Below are 21,630 nucleotides of genomic sequence, written 5' to 3'. Positions count from 1 at the left end.
AAATCAAGATTTAATCCTTTTGGGTGAGTTCTTATTGAATACGTTGTCATCAAGGTTGTTAGTCGTGCTCATATTTTTGGGATGTTTGTGTTTGTTTTGATGTTTTTGCGTGTTTGTTATCGGTTTTGGTAATGTTTCTAAGAAAGACTTACATGGTATTTTAGGTGATCCGTAAATAGCAAGTGGTAAATATTACCAAAGCTCACCTTTCACGACAAAAAATTGTTCATGTTTTGGGGTCAGTTGTTGATCCAATATCAGTTATGTAACTGATAGTTTGGAAAATTGAGCTACTGTTTGAAGGTCAATTGCGAGTTAATACGTTCATAACTGATGTAGATTGGATTGTTCGAGATTTGATTGTAATACTTTTTATATTAAAAAAAGTTAATATTCTATGTGTTAAGCAATCTGAAAACAAAACGATTATATTTTTTAGCTCATTTTTTGTTTCAGGTTATAATTTACGGTTTGATAATTTGTCCCGATTGGATTTCAATAATTTATTAATTTCTTAGCTTTTCGTAAAAAAATCGGATTATTAAACCTGCCTATCCCAATCCATATACACCCGTCGTTTTATACATTTTAAGAAAAAAAAGAAAAAAGAAAAAAGAAAAGAAAAGATAGACATAAAAATAACACCTAAATTCATTTATTTATAATTGACAGATTTCCATTTTGCTATCTCCGTTATTACTCGATACTCCTGCAATATTTTTGTCAACTTTTTGGGAGAATGGCCTCGTAAATTGTGAAGCTCATCCATGACACAGATAACGAAGCATATCCAGTCATCTGACTTTTAGTTTTAAAAGACTGCTCCTGCACTGATTCCTGTAAAACGCCACAATAATACTGTAGTATGCATAATTGGCCACCGATTAAAATACTTAAGCTTTTCGAGAAGTTTCTACCGATTGTTAATTTAATCCAAATTTAGTTATACTAATTGCCATACCTCAGTGTAGTGCTGCGCATGTGCTGATGTATTTGAAACTTATTTTCCTAATTCATCTGCCGGGCCTTGTCACTTAGTGTTTTAAGTTGTTCTTCATTTTAAACTAAAAAAAGTTATATTTATAAGAAAATAAGTCCAATAGTATTTTAATTAATATTTTAAATCAAAATTTAAGACATTAGAATAAAAAGAGTTTTCCTAGAACATTTAACAAATTCTTTAATTTGAGACACTATACATGTTCTAAGTCACTTCCATCACTAAAACATTATTTTCCTTCCATTTCAACATATCTCTCTTATCTCCTTTTCATTTCCCGCCAATAATAATCTAAACATATTAGTAGTATTCTAATAATACTCTTTCCGTCTTAGCCAATTGTTTACGTTTGGTTTGAGCATGGAAGTTAGGAAATATGTATAAAATAGTGAGAAAGAGAAGGAAAAGTGGGTGCAGTGATAGGACCGATTAATTTTTAATGTAGAAAAGAGAAAAAGTGGAGGAAAAGTGGTGCGAAAAGAAAGTAAAAGTAGAGTGAAAAAGGAGGAAAAGTGGGGAAGTGGTGGGACCCATCAACTATTTTTGGCAAGTTTTGAAATGTAAAGAATTGGAAGATACATCCCAAAAATGAAACTGTAAAGAATCTGGTGGGATGGAGGGAGCAAGACGAGTAAAACGCGATAATGAAACATGTTTTTAGAGTTGATATATTAAAACGATGTCTTAAATCACTAGGATACTATATTTTATTATATTTATAAGACACTTTTCAGGATATTGTTGAACTTATTTTATTAATTCAAAAATAAATTATAAGTTAACAAAAATTATAGACAACTTGAAGATGCTCCAGTGTCCAACTTCTCTCCATTTTTCCTATTAAATTTTAAACATTAAATATTTTTATCATTTGATTTCAAAAGAAAAATATTTTTTTGACAATTTTCTCTCTTTTTTCCTTTTTCAGCTGCTGTCCACTTACATCTACTTTGTCACCGATATAAATACACACATGACACATTAATCCCCAAGGTGTCCCACTCACAAACCTAAGAAAATAAAAGTAAACTGAGCGACAGAACCAGTTAACCGTTGTTTCACGGACACAACTCTCCCTCTTCAACCAACTCAACTCCCCATCCTACCCTGTGATCCCTCTTTACATATCTTTTCTCTTGTTTTTTCTTGAAAATTGCTCTTATTTATTTGCATGCATGTAATACTGTAACAAAACAGGACAAAACCGACTGCACAAAACCGACAGACTACTCAGTTTATGTTACATGAATGGATAGGCCAGTGATACCGGTAGGACCCGGCATGGATTTGCCGATCATGCATGATAGTGAAAAGTATGAGCTTGTTAAGGATATCGGGTCGGGTAATTTTGGAGTGGCTAGGTTGATGAGGGATAAGGTGAGTAATGAGCTTGTTGCTGTCAAGTATATCGAGAGAGGTGACAAGGTTAGCTTCTTTCGTATCCTTCCTCGAGTTCTCGGCTCTAGTCTCGACTGACCTTTAAAAAATCGTAAAAATTTTATCTGTTACAAAAATTATTAGCTCCGGTTATAATATTTGTACCAGTTGAGCCCGGTTAATAATTTGTGATCCTGATTTCTTGAGTTGTGTTTTTCTGTTAAATGGTGGAAACTTATTTAATTTGTAATTAATTAGCTTTGACCGGTAAAGATTAGGATGAATTTTTTTATTTTTTATCTTTGCTTTTATTGCTTAATATGGGTTTTAATATGTTTCTGTTTGAAGCTGAAATCTTTATAGATGTTAAAGGTTACTATGATTTTTCTCGATTTTTTTAAAAAAAATTTCTGTTGCAATGTACAAATTCTGATTTTCGAGTGATTTTAGGGCAGTGTTTACGAGTTTCGGTTTATAGTATCTGGAAGTGGATCTGCTTCAGCTTTATGTATGATGGATTTGTGTATGCATAAAAGAACAGGGTTAGATGTAGAGTTGTTATTGGAAAGGTGTTTGAGATCCAGGATTCATGGTTTTGGTGGTTAAAAATGTGATTTTTTCGCTGTTTTGAACTAGTATGTATATGTATACGAAAAAGGTGAATCATAGTACATTGATGGCTGTTGGAGATTCTTGATGCGTTCATGTTTGATTCAGTCTTACTTGTGCCTAACAGATAGATGAAAATGTTTCGCGTGAAATAATCAACCATAGATCGCTGAGGCATCCCAATATCGTTAGATTTAAAGAGGTATTAATTTTTCCAGACTCTGCATAAGTTATAATGTTTTTGTGGAAAGTAGAAGTTTCAAGAATGACACTTGTTTTAATGTCAGTTATCATTTTATAGGTCGACTTAACACCGACTCATTTGGCTATTGTGATGGAATATGCATCCGGAGGAGAGCTTTTTGAGCGGATATGCAATGCAGGACGATTCAGCGAGGATGAGGTTCTCGCTTGAAGCATTAGTTTTGTTTTCAAAGATGTCCCTTTTCATTTATGGTAAATTTACTCTTTAGCTTGTGCAACAGGCTCGTTTCTTTTTCCAACAACTTGTATCTGGAGTCGGCTACTGTCATTCAATGGTATGTAAAGAAAACCTGCATTTACTTACCTTGAATAGTCAAATCCGTTGAGGTAATTAGGCTCAATATTCGTTTAATTCCAATATGAAGCAAGTATGCCACCGCGATTTGAAACTGGAGAACACATTACTGGATGGGAGCCCAGCACCTCGGTTGAAAATATGTGATTTTGGATATTCTAAGGTATCAATTTTTGTATTTTCTTTGTTCCAGTTTTTCAGTTTCAAAGCAATTAGAATGAATCTGAATGTTCCGATGGACAATGGTATGACTAATAAGACAGAAGAGAGAAAAAGAAAATTTGATTCTGTCTTTCGCATTGTGCTTGTCTTTGTATATCTCCATCATATTTCTAATTGTTAACTATACATTGTTAAAAGGAAGACGCATTTTTCAGGTACTTACTTTCTTTATGTTGCATTGTTCGATTGTTGGTGTATAAATAGTTTAACTTTCTTTCACTACTCAGTCCTCAGTGCTGCATTCACAACCAAAGTCGACTGTTGGAACACCTGCATATATTGCTCCCGAAGTGTTACTCAAGAAAGAATATGATGGAAAGGTAAATCATGTTATCACATTAACTTACCCGCCGCCTTCTGATTGTGCATCGTTTGATGGTTAAAATGTCAGTGTCTGTGTCTATGATTATTACATAAGAGGCAAGCCAGTAGTTTGTATTTTCCCTTAAAAGTTGAGGTTCAGTGACCTCTGCTTGACATCGGCCTACACTTAAAGCCATATCCTGGCTTTCTGTTACTACAACTGTTACTACGACATAGATAACAGCTAGTAGTTTGTACCATCAATCACATTTTAAAATTGTTGTGCACTTGTGTACGACATGGATGCTATGCTAATATTGCCATGAAAACATCAGCTTGCAGATGTATGGTCATGCGGTGTAACATTATACGTCATGCTGGTGGGCGCATATCCTTTTGAGGATCCCGAGGAACCTAAGAATTTCCGCAAGACAATACATGTAACCATTCACCTCTTGTTATCTATTATGCACTAGATGTTGTTGGCTGATACTCATGTTAGTGCTTATCTTATGACTAATGCAGCGGATCTTGAACGTCCAGTACTCGATTCCAGATTATGTTCATATATCTCCCGAATGCCGCCATCTAATTTCGAGGATCTTTGTAGCTGACTCAGCCAAGGTAGGCATTTCTCTGATACCCATGTGCACTGACAAAACTTATCAATCCGGTGAATGTAATCTATTTTCCTTCTTCCGCTTCCTGTTAAGTTCAGAGAATCTATGTATTTCAATTCGTGTTTTCTTTTTATCTTCTTTCTTGCTGTGAGTGTTATGTTACATCTCTCCAAATTGAGCTCTGAAACAATGTTAAGTAACCAGCTCATCTAAAATCTTAATGTTAGAAAGAAGGTTTAACAGGATCATATATTATATCGTTGCACTCTAATCTAATTATAAATGCTGGTTTACTGTAATTTTGAGTACCTTATCATTATTATATTAAATCGAAGGATACACCTACTTATATGGGTTTTATTCTTCAATTGAGACAGAGGATAACCATGGACGATATTAGAAACCATGAGTGGTTCCTGAAGAACCTCCCGGCAGACCTCATCGACGAAAACAAACTGAACCAGTTTAACGAGCCTGATCAACCCATGCAGAGCATAGATGAAATAATGCAGATAATTGCAGAGGCAACCATACCTGCTGCTGGGGGCAACAATCTCAACCAGTATTTAACAGGCAGCCTGGACATGGATGATGACATGGACGAAGATCTAGAGAGTGACCCAGACCTTGATCTTGAGAGCAGCGGAGAAATAGTTTATGCTATGTGATTTTAGGATCAGTTCTGGAATATGGTAGAAGTCCAGGGAACACGCAGTTCCTGTTGTAAAAAGTATCTGGCCCGACTCCGGTGAAATTTTGGGTAAGGGCTCTCATTCTCAAGCTTAGGAGGATATCATTATTTAAACTTAAATTCTTCACTCGTTAGGGCAACTGTGTCATCCACCTGTAGTTCTTCACGTATATTACTTTCTCTAACGAACAAGCTCCTGAAATTCTCTTGTTGCCACATTCAGTTGGCGTGTTTATGTACTGCGTACTCAAGGTTGTAATGTAAGATGTAAGATACTCAAGTAGAGAATGCACCACAGACTTTCCTATTTTGGTAATTTTTATCTGCAGTGCAGGTGCATTCTGTGTCTAACTTGTTTTACAGTACTTTGGAGGGGTAAAAGACCATAACACTAATTCTGAAATATAATTAGTTCAGTAATTACATCACACTGTCGAAATCATAGTACAATCTAGTCATTTCCCTTGAGTAATTCACCGAAACTCGCTTCTGAAGTAGTTTACCCCAGTGATGCAGATGTCAGCTTTGCAGAATTTTATTTAGCAGTTTCATAATGACGAGCACAAAGGTTTGCGCATTGAGATTGATCGACTGATTTATCCCTCTGGTAAATGTTTTCAGTTGACATCTGCAAGCAATTATGGAAACTTGCATTAGGGGAATATGAAAAGCTAAAAAAACGTATAAAAACGTTATGCTCTCGTTAGGCCAAGTAACGTTGCTGAAGAATAGTTAGTTACCCTTCCAAATATGGATGATGGATCTATGCTTTGTTGATGAATGATGATGGGTGACTCTCAGCATGGTGCTGAACTCGGAATCTGTTTGGAAAATCTGATATGATCCTTATAAACCCATATGTACCGTTCTTGATCCGCAGCTTTCAGCAAGGTGCTGAAACTCAAAATCATCCATTAGAAACAATTAAAATCAATGCCCTCAGACCGAATAATGTTTAGAAGTAAAAGACTACTATTATAATATCAGAAATTCTAGCAAGCAAAAATGAAATAAAGATAAAGCTACTTTGTTTCGTTATATGCTAATCAACTCCATTGTTATGTTGCAAAACAAGGGCTGTTATATCTCGCGAACAATCAAGTGACTATCCGATCTCCATGGGAACTCATTTTAGCCACTAAATCACTATATATATCATAATCTTAAATCTTGAAAAATTATTAACAGAAAATTAAAAGGAATCACAATTAGCAGATGATATGTGAGTCACATGGATTATAGAAAAAACTATTACCGAAGATTACAAAGGATTGTAGCAAACACATGAGCAGATGATATGTAAGCCACATGGATTACAAAAAAAAAACACCATTACCCAAGATTACAGAGAAATATAATAAGATTATAAGCAAACGCATCATCTGTTTGTTAACTTTTTCATTAATATTTTTTCAATATTTAACGAAGTCATATATATAGTGATTATGGCGATTTAAATGAGTCTCCGTGGAGACCGGGTAGTCACTTGATAGTTTTTTATAAGAACGGTGGGCACTTTGATATAATACCCCAAATTTAGTTTTGTTAACAGGGTCAAACTCATCTTTGTGAACTACAAAGGGAAAAGGAAGGACCGAAAGAACAAATGCAGTAATGCTTTTAGCTTTACCAGCTTTAGCTTTCTATTGCCTTCGAAAAGTCCTATCAGTGTCCTTAGCAGCAAGTGGCAATCCTTATGCTACAATGCTTTAAGCTTCTTTTGAATGGTCTAGTACATGCAAAGAAAACATTAGCACCATAACTGAAGTCACTTGCTGGCGAATACCAACGAATATGTTGAGCGTAAATTATGAGTTATGATACAAAATCAAATTTACCAACATCAGAATAAGAAAATAATAGTGACTTAATCTTTAACGACACAGTGTCATCTTTTAAAAGATTTTCAGGGAGCTGTTTAGAATCAACGAAGAAGATTAATCAGGATAACTAGCATGCATAAGATTATTCCAGCTAAGTTTGTTATATGTAGAATCATAGAAGGGGAGCATAGAAGCTAGCCTGTTCTGAGACTAGAAATTTAGATTGCATCTAATACGGATAAAAACGCATAAACACGCATAATTGATTCAGTTACATACTCTGAACTCAATGATATCAATGTATGCGTTCATATTTTTAATTACATATCCGTTAGCAGATTCCATACTGAAGAATTATAGCCTTATAGAATAAGTTGTCAATCAATATCTGAATATGTATGCAATCTGCCGAAGAAATGGATCTGAAATAGGTTAATAAAAATTATATTACGTATGTATTAATTAAATAGAGACTCAGAAAGCTTCTATTACTGTATAAAAGAATGTTTGAACCAAGTAAACGACATATAATAGCACTATCCCATTCCCATGAATCAAAAATCATGCTGAAAATTTCCATTTCATCAATATTTTCTGGACATGAAATTACCGAAACAGAATGAATTGAAGATTCCAAGATAAGAAAAAGGATAAAAAAATCAAGTACTCAACAATGCAAAACATAATACCAACTAGGGAACAATTAATGCAATAAAATTAAGAACTTAGTGTTGTATACATGTATTTCTTAAAAGTACTGCTACCATCTTCTTCACCTTCTTATTACCAAGGCATACCAGTCAGGGTGGCATCCAGCTTCTAAGTAGATATGGAGGTAAGATTTGTTAAGTATTCATATATAGGAAACAATTTGGGGTTCTCCGCTTAACTTTGGAATACTAAAAACAAATCCTGCTCATTAAAGATGATATAAAAATGGAATAAGCTAATATACTTTCAAAACATTTATAATCGATACTAACCAAACTATGCCTTTGCTTTGCAATGATTAAATTAAAATCTTCATATGCATACCAATATGAAAAATTAGTGCAGCACTTTTATGCACAATTTTGTAAACACTACAAGAGAATCACAAATCTGGAATCTAATAAAGCCTATAAGGTGTCTAGTAAATACAAATTGAAAAGTAAGTGACTGATATTCAATCTCATTTTAGCATAAAGACGAGTAGCTTACAGGATACTGTGGTGGCCTAGCTTCAGATTCATGTTCCATCACCTTCATACTGCTTTACTCGACTAGCTTACTTACTCCTTCAGCTTGATAACCTCCTGATCCTGCAAGTGTTCTATGTTTAAGATACTAACACCGTAATACATATACCACTGAGGTTTCAGTTCAGGGACGTAACCAGATAAGCATACCTTACCATAAACTTCAACACTAATAACGTCAAGTCTTCTGTTTCATGCTTAATGCTTATCCAGTGATGACTAGCATGAATAAAAAAAATAAACAGGATAAGTGCATCATGTAGAATTTGTGAACAGATTTGGCAAACTGTACTCTAAATCGAGGCCCTTGGTATATCTATTATAAGAACTTCAAGCCAGGTAAATAAGGCTCAAGAACGATAATATTGCTGATTATAAGTTGCTACTTGTTTCTTGAATAGTCGAAGATGTAGACACAAGTGTGCAAGTATACCATATATCCGCAAATGTCTGACTTAAGGTCCCGTAAATCACACAATACATCATGTGTTAAGCTCTTTGCAGCTGCTATACTTGAGTCAAGCATTAATATCTGAAATAACACAGTTAAAAGAATTTTAATAAATTGTGAAACTAAACAAATAGCTTTACACTGTCATGTCAATGCATATTTACCTCCTGTCCATTTACACCCAAAGTTTTAAGCTTAACAATGGGAGGTCTCCCAGCAGCAAGCTTGTCATTATTCGCAGGCTATATATATTGAAGCAAAAAAAATATAACATCAGCATTAAATGCCTTGCCATGAACTAATGTCAAAATTAGAAAATAAAAATAAAATTCGACACTTGAACATCAGATGCTTTTTTCTCAAACAAATGCATAGCGACTAATCTGGTCTATAAGTATGTCATGATCTAGATTTGCTTATAATCACACTAATATGTTACTGAATGTCGACAGAGCTCAGATATGCCAGTTTTGCATTGGTTTATCGGTTATTGAAACAGAAGCCTAAAAGCTTAGATCCTCTACTCACTTGATGAACAACCACGGACTCAAGCTTTATATTAGTTTACTAACATTAGACAATGGACAAGTTAAATTTACCTCTCTATCTTTAGCAGCTATCTCTTGCTCAAGAACTTGGATATGATAGAGAGCTTCTTGAAGCCTTCTTCCTTCCTCATTAGAAGACACTTGCATGTCATCCAATGATTTTTCATATTCATGTTTAAGTTTAGCAATCTTGGATGACAGTCTCATATTTGCTTTTGTCACTCCCCCGATTTCTTTTCTCAAATCATCATCTGAAGAACCAACATTCTTCAGTAGCTTAAGTTCTTGCTCAAAATCCTCTTTTACCTTTAATATCTCTGTAATTTCCGAGTTTCTTTTGTTTACTTCTGATTTTGTTACAGCAACTACATTTAGAAGACTAGTAACCTCACTTTCCATGTCAAGCAAGATCCAGTCTTTCAACTCCGCATCTAAATATGTTAGTACCAGGTCTTCTGTAACTTTTTCTAGAACAGTAAAAGATCTTGCATGCTCTGTTTGCAATCTGAATTTATCAAAAGCCATTTGTTCTAGTTCTGATGCCAAAACAAGAACCTCAATCTCCTTGGCAGATAGATCAAGTATAAGCTTCTCATCCTCATATTCTAATACATCAACATTATGCTTAAGCCATGATTCAAGAGTTAATAAGTAATCTTTTAACACTGCAAGGATCTTCGGTGTCTTCATAATGTTAATTTTTTCAACTTGTTTAAGGTTTTGTTCCATATCACTGACATGTTTCAGTGCTCCGCACAGTTGCAAGTGTGCCACTTCTAGGTTGCTTCTGGGAAAACATGTTTGTTTCTGTCCATTTTCTACAAATTTACTATGGAGAAAAACATCTTTCTTCATGCTTAATTCTATGGATTCTATAAGCTGAATATCTTTATTCTTCAATGCATTTAGGTTTTCACAGTTCTTCTCAGTCAATCTGCTTACAACAAGAAAAGCAGCAGTGGCACACAATGATGCTTCCCTTCGCGCTTCCTCTACACGCTTCAATTTGTTCTCCAACTCTGCTATGATCGATATTTTCTCACTCAGTTCTGACGTCAAAAGAATGAATTCTTTCTCCTTTTCCCTGAAATTTTGTTGGTGTTCTTGAGTTATAACCAGAGCTGCTCCTCTCAAGGATCTCAACATGCTCTCCATTTCACTTCTTCTAGTAGTTGCATCCTCCAGATAGCGAGTGAGTTCTTCAATCATGAACTCCTTTTCAGATATGCTTCTTGTCATCCTGCTCAGTTGTTCAGACACCAATTTTCTTCTTTGAGGTAAAGAACCAGAGATATCATCAATCTGATCAGTGGCATCTTCGAGAGCCTTCTGCCCACAAGAAAGAACAGCTTCAATCTCAGTTGTCATTGATTCCAGCATATCAGACAATGATTTATATTCTTTATCTTTCTCGTCAATCTTTTCAACTAAACTTCTATTATTTTGAGTAACAGCTTCTAACTTTTTGTGCAACTCATTGTGCTCAATATTTAAAATTGTGAACTTGCCTTCTGTTTCTATCTCTCTTAGGTAACTCTCTTGAACTTGCTGCTGGAGAATGCTAAGTTCACCTTGCAAGCAAACTATCAGCTTGGCGGTTGCAGCTCGATCCTGCCTTAGAACTTCATCAATTCCATTCTCATTCGATCCGTGAGGTGAAAATTCATTATGGTGCCACGTATTCAACCTCCTTACTTCTTCAAGACAATTATGCATCTTTGTGAACTGAACTTCTAAATTAGATTCTTCAGATTTAGGAAGTTTGGAAGAGAACAGATTCACCTGATTTAAAGCTTTGTTTTTCAACAAAGAGATTTCAGTCGATTTATCCGCATAGTGGTTGCTACTATTCCAAAGATCCTCCATTTCCCTAGAGGATGCAAGCTTTTGAGACTCTAGATCTTCAATAAGTGATTTTGCTACTCTGAGCTCGTCCTTTATATTCTCATATTGGTTGATTAGTTGTGCAGCTTTTTCTTCAGCCAACTCAAGATTCCTGTCCAAGCAAAGTGCTTTATTCTCCTGGTCACGACGAAGAGACCTCTCTTCTTGCAACATGATCTTCAGAATATCCGATTCCAGCTGTAAATCGACAACTTCTTGTGTCTGACTCGAAAGAATTTTATGCATCTCTTCATTCTCCTGCTGAACAGCCTCAAAAAGTTGTTCATTAAAAGACGTGGCCTTCAAATTGGACTCCTGAAAGTCAGTTATATAATAGTGAAATCATAACAATCAGAGAACAACCTAAACAAAGTACCTAGGATGCTCATGTAGTTTGGCACTCTACTAGAAGTGTAAATAGCAGAAAATGGCCTCATTTTAATTATTGCTTAAAGCCTAAAATAAACTTACTAACCAGCGTTGATGAACCTCCCTTATTCTGACAACCCACTTCAAGTTCCTTATTGATGCAAGCACTGCCAATTTCTTGCCTTGTATCTCCAATGGATGTTGAACCAAATGTAAGAGATCGAGCCACATTTTGCTTTTTGAATACAAGAAGTTCCTCCTATTTCGAAACTACTCGTTAGTTGAAGAAATTGTGATCATGTTTCATGCATGATAAGGATTTAAAACACCAAATTACCTTTAGAAGGTGAATCTGGTATTTTAATGCAGTTACAGCTTCAGGTGAATCTTCGTTTACTACAGCCTTCATCACAAAGAGCAGAGAAAATTATTATGGATAAATGGGTGACTCCTTTAGTGAAACCAAGTTTAATCATATGAGAAAAGAAGCTTACGTTATTTTGGATTAGTTTTGCTCGTTGTGCAAACTTTAAGGTGTTCAGTGTTTCAGCAGCACAGCTAGAAAAGATTGTAAAGCTTTAGAGGTTTAGCATTACAGTAAAGTAATTAAAAACCGCCAAGCGAGTGGGACAAACCAGATAGAGGGGCTGACATTGGCAATAATCATTGTCTTTGAGTTTCCGCCCAATGAATCCTGCATCCATTAAAGGTATATTATAAATATATTCGTCATAGAATCCAAAAATGTAGGAACAAGAAGTCTTAGTCAGCTCACTTGAAGAAGAAATGTCAGTTTTGAATCTCTATAAGGAACATGCTTTGTCTTAGCATGTACTACATCTCCAAGAAGCATAATGACGTGACTGCATAGAAACAGTTAATCTTAAATCAATTGAGAAGTACTTGTAATAAAAACTTCATAACTAGAAAATCGAAGAGAGAACGTGATTCATTAACCCACTTACCCCAGTGTAGATAATGATTTGTTTATATTAGCTGCTTCCTTGAGACGGTCTCCCTCAGCACCAGAAGTTTTCTGCCTGTAATTGTACTAGTAACATTAGTGAGCGTGCTAACTGCTAAGCAACCAGTAATAGTCCTACCTAGGCATCTCCTGCAAAAACTTGAAACTAACTCATACATCAACCACCATTCTCAAACTCATTTATTGTGTAAAATTGTGGTCCATCAACAAGTGTTAACACTTCACAACTTTGTAGGAAATTTTAGACATTAATGTTAAAAGTGATAATGTTTTGGACTGTATTGTTTAAGCCAGCCATTGTAAGTGAACAAGGACAGTACGTAAGAAATTTGGCAAAAGTTACCTTTCTGAACCGGCAAGATCAACAAGGTTCAACCTTGCAAACCGTAGATAGGGCATAGAATCCTTTTCTGATGCAGGGAAGCTATATCATAGAGTGATTGTACATGAATATGCTAAGTGAAACCCTAGAATATCAGTTCAGAACAGAGAAGACTAGAGAGAAGACTAGAAAGGAGAGAGAAATAAGAGAGAGAGATATGATTGTAACAAAATGACATAACATTTCACAGTCAACAGCATTGTTTTTATACACATGTCTAACTGCATTTCCCGCCAAAAGACTCCTCTTACTAATATTTCTAATTATGATTTGTTTTTAATCACTAAACAAATCATACTCTATCATAACTCCTCCCTCTAAACAGACTTGTCCTCAAGTCTGATGTTCCCCAGCAAACTCAGGAAACTTGATAACAAACTCTGCTGCAATTTCCCAAGTAGCTTCAGGAATAGAATGTCCTTCCCATTGAACCAGATATTGGATCTGAGGAGCATTGTGGACCTTAACCATCCGAGTATCCAGAATAGCATAAGGTTTCAGCATTGCAGTTTTAGCAGACACAGTAATCCAGTCTGGACAACTCACAGAAACAGGAGAATCCCCCACAAACATTTTCAACTGAGATACATGAAACACATTATGTATCTTGGCATCATCAGGCAACTGAAGTTTATAAGCAACCTTCCCCACACATTCTATAATCTGAAATGGACCAAAGTATTTAGAAGCAAGCTTTTGATTAGTTCTTATCCTTACTGATGACTGCCTGTAGGGCTGCAATTTCAACCAGACCCAATCTCCCAGCTGAAAGACCCTATCTGATCTGTGTTTATCAGCCAATTGTTTCATCCTACACTGAGCTCTGAGTAAACTTTCTTTCAGTTTAGCAATCATCAATTCCCTCTTTTGCATACTCCTATCCACTGCAGCCACAGCACACTCCCCAGGTAAATAAGGTAAATGCAGTGGAGGAGGTTGATTGTACACCACTTCATAAGGAGTAGCTTGCAAAGCAGAATGGTAGTGAGTGTTAAACCACCACTCAGCTAAAGGCAACCAGGCACACCATTCTTTTGGAGAATCAGCACACATACATCTCAGATAGGCTTCCAAACACCTGTTAACCACCTCAGTTTGACCATCAGTTTGGGGGTGGTAAGCAGAAGATAACAGAAAATCAGTTCCATGTAATGTGAATAAAGCCTTCCAAAACTGACTTAAAAATATTGGATCTCTATCACTAACAATGGACCTAGGCCATCCATGCAGTTTAAACACCTGATCCAAATATAATTGAGCCACCATTGGAGCATTGAAAGAATGAGGCAGTGGCATGAAATGAGAGTATTTACTTAGCCTATCCACAACCACAAAAATCACTTCTTTGCCATTAGAGCTAGGCAAACCTGTGATAAAATCCATAGAAATGTCCACCCAAACCTCTGTTGGAACTGGTAAAGGTTGTAAAAGACCAGGAGAAGCACTTGTATCATACTTTGATGCTTGACACACTACACAATGCCTTACCAACTGTCTTACTTCTTGAGTCATTCCTGACCAATAAAAGATACTTTTAACCCTCTGTAAAGTCACTTCCCTTCCAGCATGCCCACCTTCTGGTGACTGATGTTGCCAGTCCAATATTTTCTTTCTCAAAGAAGCATCAGGTCCCACTACAATTTTGCCCTTTCTTCTTAAAAAATCTTGCCTCCACTGAAACTTGTCATGCACCCCTCCTTGTTTCAGCTGTTGTATAACCTCAAACAAAGATGAATCCAGAGTGTAACTATTATGAATTTGTTGGACTAAATCAGAATTGACAATTGAAATAGCCAAACACAAAATTTCAGAGCCTTGCACTCTTGATAAGGCATCTGCAACTTTGTTATCCACCCCTCCTTTATATTGAATCTCATAGTCAAACCCCATTAGCTTAGAAAGCCAGAAATGCTGAAAAGGAGTAGAAATTCTCTGCTGTAATAGCCATTTCAAACTCTTCTGATCACTTTTGATGACAAAATGAGCACCACTCAAGTATTGCTCCCATTTTTGTACTGCAGTTACAATGGCTAGTAGCTCCTTCTCATAAACAGATAACTTTTGCCATCTGGGACCCAAAGATTTGCTCAGAAATGCCAATGGATGGTTATTTTGCATCAAAACTGCCCCAATACCTTCCTTAGAGGCATCAGTCTCTAATACAAATACTTCTGAAAAATCTGGTAATGCTAAAACAGGAGCAGAAACCAAAGCAGCTTTTAGTGTCTCAAATGCTGATTGAGCCTTTTCATTCCATTTAAAAACTCCCTTTTTTAACAAATCAGTTAACTCTTTGCTAATACCAGCATAATTCCTGATAAATTTCCTGTAGTATCCTGCCAATCCCAGAAAACTCCTCAAATCTTTAACAGATTTTGGTATTGGCCACTTAGCTACTGATTCTACCTTTCTAGGGTCAGTCTCAACTCCCACTCCAGAGATAAAATGCCCCAAGTATTCTATTTTGTCCATGACAAAACTGCATTTACTTTCCTTGGCATATAGCTCATTCTGCCTCATCAATTCAAACACTAGAGACAAATGATGCCAATGTTCTGCAACTGTCTTGCTATATATGAGGATGTCATCAAAAAATACCAACACACTTCTCCTAAGTAGGGGCTTAAAAATGGCATTCATCCATCCTTGAAATGAGGCTGGGGCATTTGTTAAACCAAATGGCATCACTAAGAACTCATAGTGACCACTATGAGTTTTAAAAGCAGTTTTAAAAACATCCTCCTCATGTACTCTTAACTGATGGTAACCAGCCCTTAGATCAATTTTACTAAACACAGTAGACCCTGCCAATTCATCAATTAGCTCATCTACCACAGGAATAGGGAATTTATCTTTGACTGTATTCTTATTCAATTCCCTATAATCTACACATAGCCTCCATGTTCCATCTTTCTTTCCCACCAAAACAACAGGAGATGCAAATGGACTAGCACTGTTTTTGATAATTCCCCTTGCTAACATCTCTTCAACAAGCTGTTCTATCACATCCCTTTGCTTCAAGGGGTATCTGTATGGCCTGATATTTACAGGATTGGCCCCCTCTTTCAATGGAATCCTATGATCAAAGACCCCTCTGTTAGGTGGTAAACTCTTAGGCTCTCTGAAAATATCAGCATACTTTTCCTTCAGTTTGAGGAGCTCCTCATCAGCAGATTGAAGAGGTACTGATGTAGACTGAATTTCAGCAAGATTAGCAGCAATTTCATCATTCTTAACATCAGAATTGGTTACACCAGCTTTGGAAGAAATCTCATTAACTTGTAGAAAGCACAGTTGAGCAGCATTTTTAAGCAATTTTGCAGAACAAGTGCCCTTCACTACTTTAATTTTCTGTGGAGCAATTCCTCTCAATTTAAACAAATTCCCAGCAAACAAGAACTCCATAATGAGATTTTTAAAGTCCCATCTCACTGTCCCCAAAGTGCTCAACCATTGAACCCCCAACACCATGTCACAACTACCTAAATCAATCAATAGCACATCTGCAGAGAATTCCTGGCCATTCAATTTCCAACAAAAATTCTTAACCATATTCTGGCATACAATGTGGTTTCCATCAGCTACAGTCACTTGTTGATCCTGTATCTTATCAATTTTACAGCCCATACTCTTTGCCAAGTGAATATCCAAGAAGTTATGTGTACTTCCTGAATCTATGAGTATATGCAGGGCTTGAGATGTAACCATACCTTTTACTCTCATGGTTGAGAAGGAATGGTTTCCAGCCAAAGCATTGACAGAAATACAAGGTTCAGCAATGTCATTATCATCTCTTTCAGATTCCATATCACAATCATTTTCAGCACAAATTTCCCCTGGAATTTCCACTGTGAATAGTTGAGGTTCCTTAAACTGACATTTGTGCCCCTTCTCATACTTCTCATCACAATAATAGCATAAACCTTTAGCCATTCTATCTGCTCTGACTTCAGCAGGGATAAACCTAAAAGGTTTATTGTTAGTCTTTGCTCCAAATGTATTCACAGGCTTTGTTTGTGGTGTTGGTAACAATGCAGGTTTATTGACATTGGAGTTAAAAATAGCTGGAGAAGATGTCTTCAAATTAGGTCCAGAATAACTAGACTTAGAGAGCTTAGAATTGGCTTGAATAGACTCCTCCTGCAGTCTGGCATATGTGATAGACTCAGCAACTGTCTGAGGCTTAAAAGCTTTAACAAATGGTTTAACAGCAGGTTTAAGTCCCCCAATGAAGCTTTCTAACAAATATGTATCAGGTAACACATGATTAAACTGCTCCATAAGAGATCTGAGATTCTCAAACTCATCAATATAGTCCTCAATTGAGCCAGTCTGCTGTAGTTTATTAAATTGTTCTACTACACTTAAGCCAGATTCATCCTTGAATCGAGCGCTCAAATCAATGACAAATTCAGTCCAATTCACAGCTCGTTTCAGAGAAAGGTAATTAGCTACCCACACTTCAGCTTTATCACTCATATACAAGGATGCTAAATCAACTTTCTGCTCTTCAGGTATTTTACACAATGCAAAGTATTTGACACATTTTTTAACCCAATTTCTCGCAGCAGTTCCATCAAACTTAGGAAATTCTACTTTAGGAACAAAACCTAAAGGTCGTGGAGCGAAATTACCTCCAGATGAATCAGTTCTGGCTTCAGGTGTGGATCGGACATTGTCATCTCTCGGTCCTTCAAAGGAGCGATTAACGCTCAATTCACGCATAAGCTTCATCATCTCCTCAAATTTCTTATCATTTTCTTCTAATTTCTTCGCAATCGCTCGCGATTGTTCCTCGATCTTATTGTCAATTGATCGGGAATAGGCTTTAAACTGTTCGTCCATACTCACCGTCGATGCATAAGTCTTTCTAGTTGTTGGAGCCAGAATTGAAGATAAAATGACCTAGATTGGCTCTGATACCATTGATGCAGGGAAGCTATATCATAGAGTGATTGTACATGAATATGCTAAGTGAAACCCTAGAATATCAGTTCAGAACAGAGAAGACTAGAGAGAAGACTAGAAAGGAGAGAGAAATAAGAGAGAGAGATATGATTGTAACAAAATGACATAACATTTCACAGTCAACAGCATTGTTTTTATACACATGTCTAACTGCATTTCCCGCCAAAAGACTCCTCTTACTAATATTTCTAATTATGATTTGTTTTTAATCACTAAACAAATCATACTCTATCATTTTCCCACCTACTCTCAATCACACATGTAAAGACACTGTGTGAACGGCTGCTTTCCCTATTCATGTTTGTTGCAGCTACTTTTCTATTTGCCGAACCCTGTGGTGAGAAGCAACAACAAGCAATTAAAATTACCCTGCATACATTTCATGTGTTTGTGTGCATTTGGATCAAAAAAACCTAATCTACGATGACTTATGAATCAAAGACCTGCCTGACTAAGAAGCTTTAAAATGTCACCAACAGTTTGCACTTCATATTCCGAGAGGTTTTCAACATATATACCTGTCCTTGTATCCTCACGGAGCTTTGAAGGAGAGAAATAAGAATAAGAGACCAGAAACTATATATAATTACGTAACAAATGCATTAATATATAGGAGTCCATACTAGCAAATTAGTGGAAGAAGGATCAAGAAGATCAGTAATTTGTTCATTGTATATCTCTGAAAAGGAGCATTTCAAATTGTAGACCAATCTTTCATCCCTTCGGCTTTCTCTCTCCTGTAATGAGACGAACAAAAAAGATGAATGAAATAGTTGACAGTATAAATTATCTTTCATATAAGAGGCTAACTAGAAGCACGGGCAAAGACACCAGGAAACTTACTGCTTGTATTCTTGCAAACAAAAACTCAAATATACGTGATGTCATTCCACGATCAGGATTGGACTTGTCTCCTAGGTTATTGACGTCACCAAGCATTGTATATGTCTTACCGCTTCCAGTCTACACAATCATCCGTAACAAAACGAATACATGTGCATTCAGACAAGAGAAAATGAAAGATAGAACACAGAAAATAGAGGGAGAAAAAGAGATCATAAAGTTTTTAACAAAGATTAGTTTGCCTAACTTGCAAATTTTATGAAAGCACTAGCTAATTAATATCGTAGGAACTACATGTTATTAAACTGTAATCTTATTACATATGCCTAGAACATTTAAGGAAAGCAACGAATACCTGCATCAAGCAGGAAAAAGAAAAATTAATCAACAATATTGCTTGGTCACACAGTTATTCTTACTTGACAAAATGAATGAAAATAAAAACGAATAACAAAAGCTCAAGAATGTTTACACGGATATAACTGGACATATACAGACCTTAGCAGAAATGAAATGATTTATGTAGACTTTTATTACTGCTTCCAATTCTCTGTAACATATATTATTATTATAGGTGAATACGGACACCATAGAACCTAAATCTTATTATTATTATTTAATTATTATAGATAATTCTGCACATAAATTTCAAATATATATAGTATTATTATAGTATTCTGCACATAAGTTTCAAGAGCTGTTCTTCTTGAAACTGTAATAGATGAGTGTACAAGTAACTTATAAACTATCCAGAATCATTTCTCCATGTGATACGCACAGCTTATAATGTTACTTACATAGTTCTAAATAATGTTCATTTCTGTACATAACTATAAGTATAAACTAGATTAGATCCTAAGAGCAATACCTGTCCATAAGCAAAAATACAGCTGTTATATCCCGAAAGGCAATTCTCCACCATTGGCAGGCCAATAGCAGTAAAAAGCGTTTCCTGCAAAATATCAATCATTTTAGACAAAATTATGATAAAACTATACAAAATTACTAAAATATTAACCTTGACTCAGTAATATCATGAAGAAGAAAATAAAGAGGTCATGCATCACCGAAATAATATATATGAGATAAATAACTTCCAAGAATTAAATTGATTAGCATTAGCAGCTTGTATTGCAGAACTATTAACACGTACCTGATCAAGGGTTTCACAGGCTATATGATCGAATGTAAATCGACTTTCGGGCTGTCCAATCCAGGTAATACATTGTGCACTTTCTTGCTTCAGACACCTGTTATAACCAAACATACTTTTCTCTGCACCACTAAGGGGGCGAACGCGTATCAGTACCTGAGAAGAAAAATCCACCACCCATTATTTTATAATCAGGCAAAAAAACAGAGAAGAAAATCATTTCTTAGTGATGCAATAGACCCAAGCTTACTTGCACATTGTGATCCATCCAGAAGGATGGATCTTCCTTAATACCAAATTGCGGAACTTCAATAGAGTTAACCACAGTCGATGAACTACTAGAAATCGGAACCCCTTTAGACAATGCTTCAAAATTAGCCATCCTAGCACCTCCACCGACAGATGCAGCTCCAGTTCCACCACCAGTTAAACAAAGTTTCGGGTTTGGAGGCCTAATAACACTCTTAATAGGTGTGCATTGTGTCGAATTACTTAAACTACCTTTCCCATTTGCTCTACTTGGCATAGGAGTGATCACATTAGCAAAACCCCCATTCCCATTCTTATTATATCGAATCGAATCAATCCCCATTTCAAACACATTTGAGCTAACTACATTCTTTTGACCAACCCCATATGAATTCTCTGCTAAAACCCCTTGCTTTTCGGATGTCTTTAGTGGCAACATTGCATCTACATTTCTATTTTTGCTAGCCTTTAAAGGGGTTTTACAAACTTTTGTGCTCTTAAAACCTACTTCTTCATCTACAATTATGTTAATATTCACTTGGGTATTCTCTTTTTCCTCAAGATTGGAACTTTTTCGAAGGTTTCGCAACATTCTTGAGAAAAACAATGTAAAGATCAGATTTTTAGCCAAGAAAATGAAGTGGGTAGTAAAATTACTGGGATTTTTAATGAAAAAGAACTTGAATTAAGCTTGTACCTGAGGAAAATTGTAGTGAAATTTGAATTTTGAAGCTTCAGCAAATTCTTGGTTCTTGAAAATTGTTCAGACAGCACCAAGGAAAGCACACAGTCACACAGTGTCTATAAATAAGGCTGTCTGTTAGAGAGACTGTTGGTTCAAATTGCAGTGGCGCTTTCATGTTATTTTGAAATGGAGAAAGGCTCTCCTTACTTGGCAATAAAAAAGAATTATAAGAGAAAAAAAGCGAGGCTCTTCTTGAACAAAGTATAAAGGTATGAAAATATAATTATTCAGCACTCATGTGTAAAAAAAAATCAAAAATTAATTATTGATTTTTTGTGAAACATGAACAACTTGTTTGATTATGAAGGGGGACCAAAAGAAAGTGTTGATATGGGTAATTATGACAAAAGGGTATTATGTGGAAGGTGTCATTCATGTTTGGTAGATATTTATTATTGAAAAAACAAAATTCAATAAATAACTGAAAATTTTTACATTTTATAAATAAAATTGTATTAGTAGTTTTAAGTCAACAAAGAATTGTGGTAGGTATTTTATATGTTAAATTATTAATAAAATTCAAATTAGTAGTTATGTGAGGTACTATATTCTCTTAATCGAAAAGGAGTTTCATTTGTGAACTTTTAAGCATTTTGAGCTTTAAGACAAGA

The 21,630-nt window shown here is 35.7% G+C and overlaps 2 protein-coding genes across 6 annotated transcripts; one reads left to right on the top strand and one right to left on the bottom strand.

The window, feature by feature from the left end:
• Positions 1-1,982: 1,982 nt before the first annotated feature.
• On the top strand, positions 1,983-5,697 carry LOC108202305 (serine/threonine-protein kinase SRK2E). Its single transcript, XM_017370695.2, has 9 exons — positions 1,983-2,425; positions 3,114-3,188; positions 3,288-3,389; positions 3,472-3,525; positions 3,616-3,708; positions 3,995-4,087; positions 4,406-4,510; positions 4,596-4,694; positions 5,068-5,697. The coding sequence occupies exons 1-9, from the start codon at positions 2,249-2,251 to the stop codon at positions 5,356-5,358; spliced, it is 1,089 nt and encodes a 362-aa protein (XP_017226184.1). The 5' UTR covers positions 1,983-2,248; the 3' UTR covers positions 5,359-5,697.
• A 65-nt stretch (positions 5,698-5,762) lies between these two features.
• Positions 5,763-21,195, bottom strand: LOC108202300 (kinesin-like protein KIN-12D). Of its 5 annotated transcripts, XM_064084392.1 has the most exons (23): positions 20,972-21,195; positions 20,276-20,867; positions 20,026-20,181; positions 19,741-19,824; positions 18,873-18,992; positions 18,653-18,766; positions 18,477-18,569; positions 18,269-18,361; positions 13,023-13,090; positions 12,660-12,734; positions 12,470-12,557; positions 12,330-12,388; positions 12,189-12,252; positions 12,032-12,097; positions 11,801-11,953; positions 9,493-11,640; positions 9,058-9,135; positions 8,876-8,974; positions 8,593-8,661; positions 8,405-8,505; positions 7,012-7,110; positions 6,122-6,275; positions 5,763-6,009 (listed from the first exon to the last, which is right to left on the bottom strand). In XM_064084392.1, the coding sequence occupies exons 2-19, from the start codon at positions 20,864-20,866 to the stop codon at positions 8,641-8,643; spliced, it is 4,170 nt and encodes a 1,389-aa protein (XP_063940462.1). In that variant the 5' UTR covers position 20,867; positions 20,972-21,195; the 3' UTR covers positions 5,763-6,009; positions 6,122-6,275; positions 7,012-7,110; positions 8,405-8,505; positions 8,593-8,640. The 5 variants fall into 5 exon arrangements, with proteins under 5 accessions (XP_063940462.1, XP_063940461.1, XP_063940463.1 ...); XM_064084391.1 differs by having other exon boundaries at positions 20,276-21,195; XM_064084393.1 differs by having other exon boundaries at positions 8,598-8,661; positions 20,276-21,195.
• Between the last annotated feature and the right edge of the window lie 435 nt (positions 21,196-21,630).

The sequence above is a fragment of the Daucus carota genome, chromosome 9, assembly GCF_001625215.2.
Source record: "Daucus carota subsp. sativus chromosome 9, DH1 v3.0, whole genome shotgun sequence".
NCBI lineage: Eukaryota > Viridiplantae > Streptophyta > Magnoliopsida > Apiales > Apiaceae > Daucus > Daucus carota.
The sequence above is the reverse complement of the archived record's forward strand: the minus strand, read 5'-3'. Positions and strand labels throughout refer to the sequence as shown.

What these genes read in the sequence shown, in the direction of transcription:
- LOC108202305 (XM_017370695.2), top strand. Translation starts at nt 2,249, where the DNA reads ATGGATAGGCCAGTGATACCGGTAGGACCCGGCATGGATTTGCCGATC. An exon ending in ATATCGTTAGATTTAAAGAG is followed by an intron (nt 3,189 to 3,287) that starts GTATTAATTTTT and finishes ATCATTTTATAG; the next exon opens with GTCGACTTAACACCGACTCA. An exon ending in GACGATTCAGCGAGGATGAG is followed by an intron (nt 3,390 to 3,471) that starts GTTCTCGCTTGA and finishes CTTGTGCAACAG; the next exon opens with GCTCGTTTCTTTTTCCAACA.
- LOC108202300 (XM_064084391.1), bottom strand. Translation starts at nt 20,866, where the DNA reads ATGTTGCGAAACCTTCGAAAAAGTTCCAATCTTGAGGAAAAAGAGAAT. An exon ending in CTTCTTCCACTAATTTGCTA is followed by an intron (nt 18,570 to 18,652) that starts GTATGGACTCCT and finishes TCTCCTTCAAAG; the next exon opens with CTCCGTGAGGATACAAGGAC. An exon ending in GTGTGATTGAGAGTAGGTGG is followed by an intron (nt 13,091 to 18,268) that starts GAAAATGATAGA and finishes TTCCCTGCATCA; the next exon opens with GAAAAGGATTCTATGCCCTA.